The 1,168-nt window shown below is 68.3% G+C and overlaps 1 protein-coding gene across 1 annotated transcript in view; it reads left to right on the forward strand.

Moving 5' to 3' along the window:
- Nucleotides 1-1,168, forward strand: part of SPEG (SPEG complex locus) — a 48,103-nt gene that overhangs the window by 38,060 nt on the left and 8,875 nt on the right. The window contains exons 32-33 of the mRNA XM_019522832.1: nucleotides 440-508; nucleotides 695-1,164. Of these exons, the coding sequence (XP_019378377.1) occupies nucleotides 440-508; nucleotides 695-1,164 (539 nt within the window). The remainder of the gene's footprint in view (nucleotides 1-439; nucleotides 509-694; nucleotides 1,165-1,168) is intronic.

Consider the following 1,168-nt stretch of genomic DNA (forward strand, 5'->3'; position numbering starts at 1 on the left):
TCCTAACTTATATAGCCCCTGTGACCTCATTCACCTGGGCCAGCGGAGGTCAGCCCCAGTTGGCTGTCAGCCAACCAATCTGAAATGCATCACCTGTTACCGGGCAGATCCCAGCTCCCCAGGTAGATGCCCCTCACCCAGGTACCAGTCACGCAGGCAGAGGGAGCAGGTTTCCCCCTCCCTCAGCAATGCAGCCAGCTCCAGTTCCCTAAAGAGCCAGGCTGAGGCTGTGGTCTCCTGTGTGCTGGGCCCATCCTAATTGAATGGTCACAGCACAGAGATTTAAATCACAGTGTCACAGGGCAGAGATTTTTGGGGAGAGACCAAGGTGGCTTTCTGCCACAGGGTGCACTGCTGGGCAGGGGTCCAGCTCCCACGGGGTGGACCTGGGGCACGGGCAGCCTGGCCGGGATGTGTGCTGACCCTGCGCTCCCCCCAGACGCTGGCCAAAGGGAAGACCATCTCCACTGACCACCTGCGGCTCTTCATCTCCCGCCGGCGCTGGCAGGTAACGCTGGGGCCGCGAGCTGCCTTGAGCTGCGTGAGGGTCGTCCTGTCGTCTCTGGCCTCCAGACCCGGTGCCAGGACCAGGATGGTGGAGGATGCTCCCCGCGCGGGTGCCTCGTGCCTGGCGTGGAGCCGTGGCGCGGTGCGGGGCAGGGCCGGATCCTGACCCCTGCCCTGGCCTCCGCAGCGCTCCCAGATCAGCTACAAGTGCCACATGGTGCTGCGGCCCATCTCGGAGCTGCTGGCCGACGCTTGCGACCGCCTCTCGGTTGCCGTGCCCCGGCACTCAGCGGAGCCGGCGGCCCTGTCGTCCTCCTCCGACTCGGACGACCTCGAGGAGCTGCCCTGCCTGCCCGTGCCCCACCCCACCGCCGCCGAGGCCGCCGGCTCCCGCGTGTCGCTGGATGAGATCCCCACGGACGATGAGGCAGCGCCCATGGACTGGCAGGGCGAGGAGGCCGAGCAGCGGCCACGGGGCGCCAGAGCCTGGAAGCCCGCTATGGAGCCGGAGGAGCCCGGGTCCGCGGACAAGGAGCCCCCCGCGTCCCAGCGGCGCCCCGAGCTGCACAAGGGCTCCAGCCCAGAGCTGCCAGGGCCGGCGCGCCCGTCCTCCCGCCGCGGCGAGCTCAAGCGCGGCAGCTCTGCCGACAGTGCCCTGCTG

This window comes from Gavialis gangeticus, unplaced genomic scaffold (genome assembly GCF_001723915.1).
Source record: "Gavialis gangeticus isolate Ggan-Ray unplaced genomic scaffold, GavGan_comp1, whole genome shotgun sequence".
NCBI classification, from domain to species: Eukaryota; Metazoa; Chordata; order Crocodylia; family Gavialidae; genus Gavialis; species Gavialis gangeticus.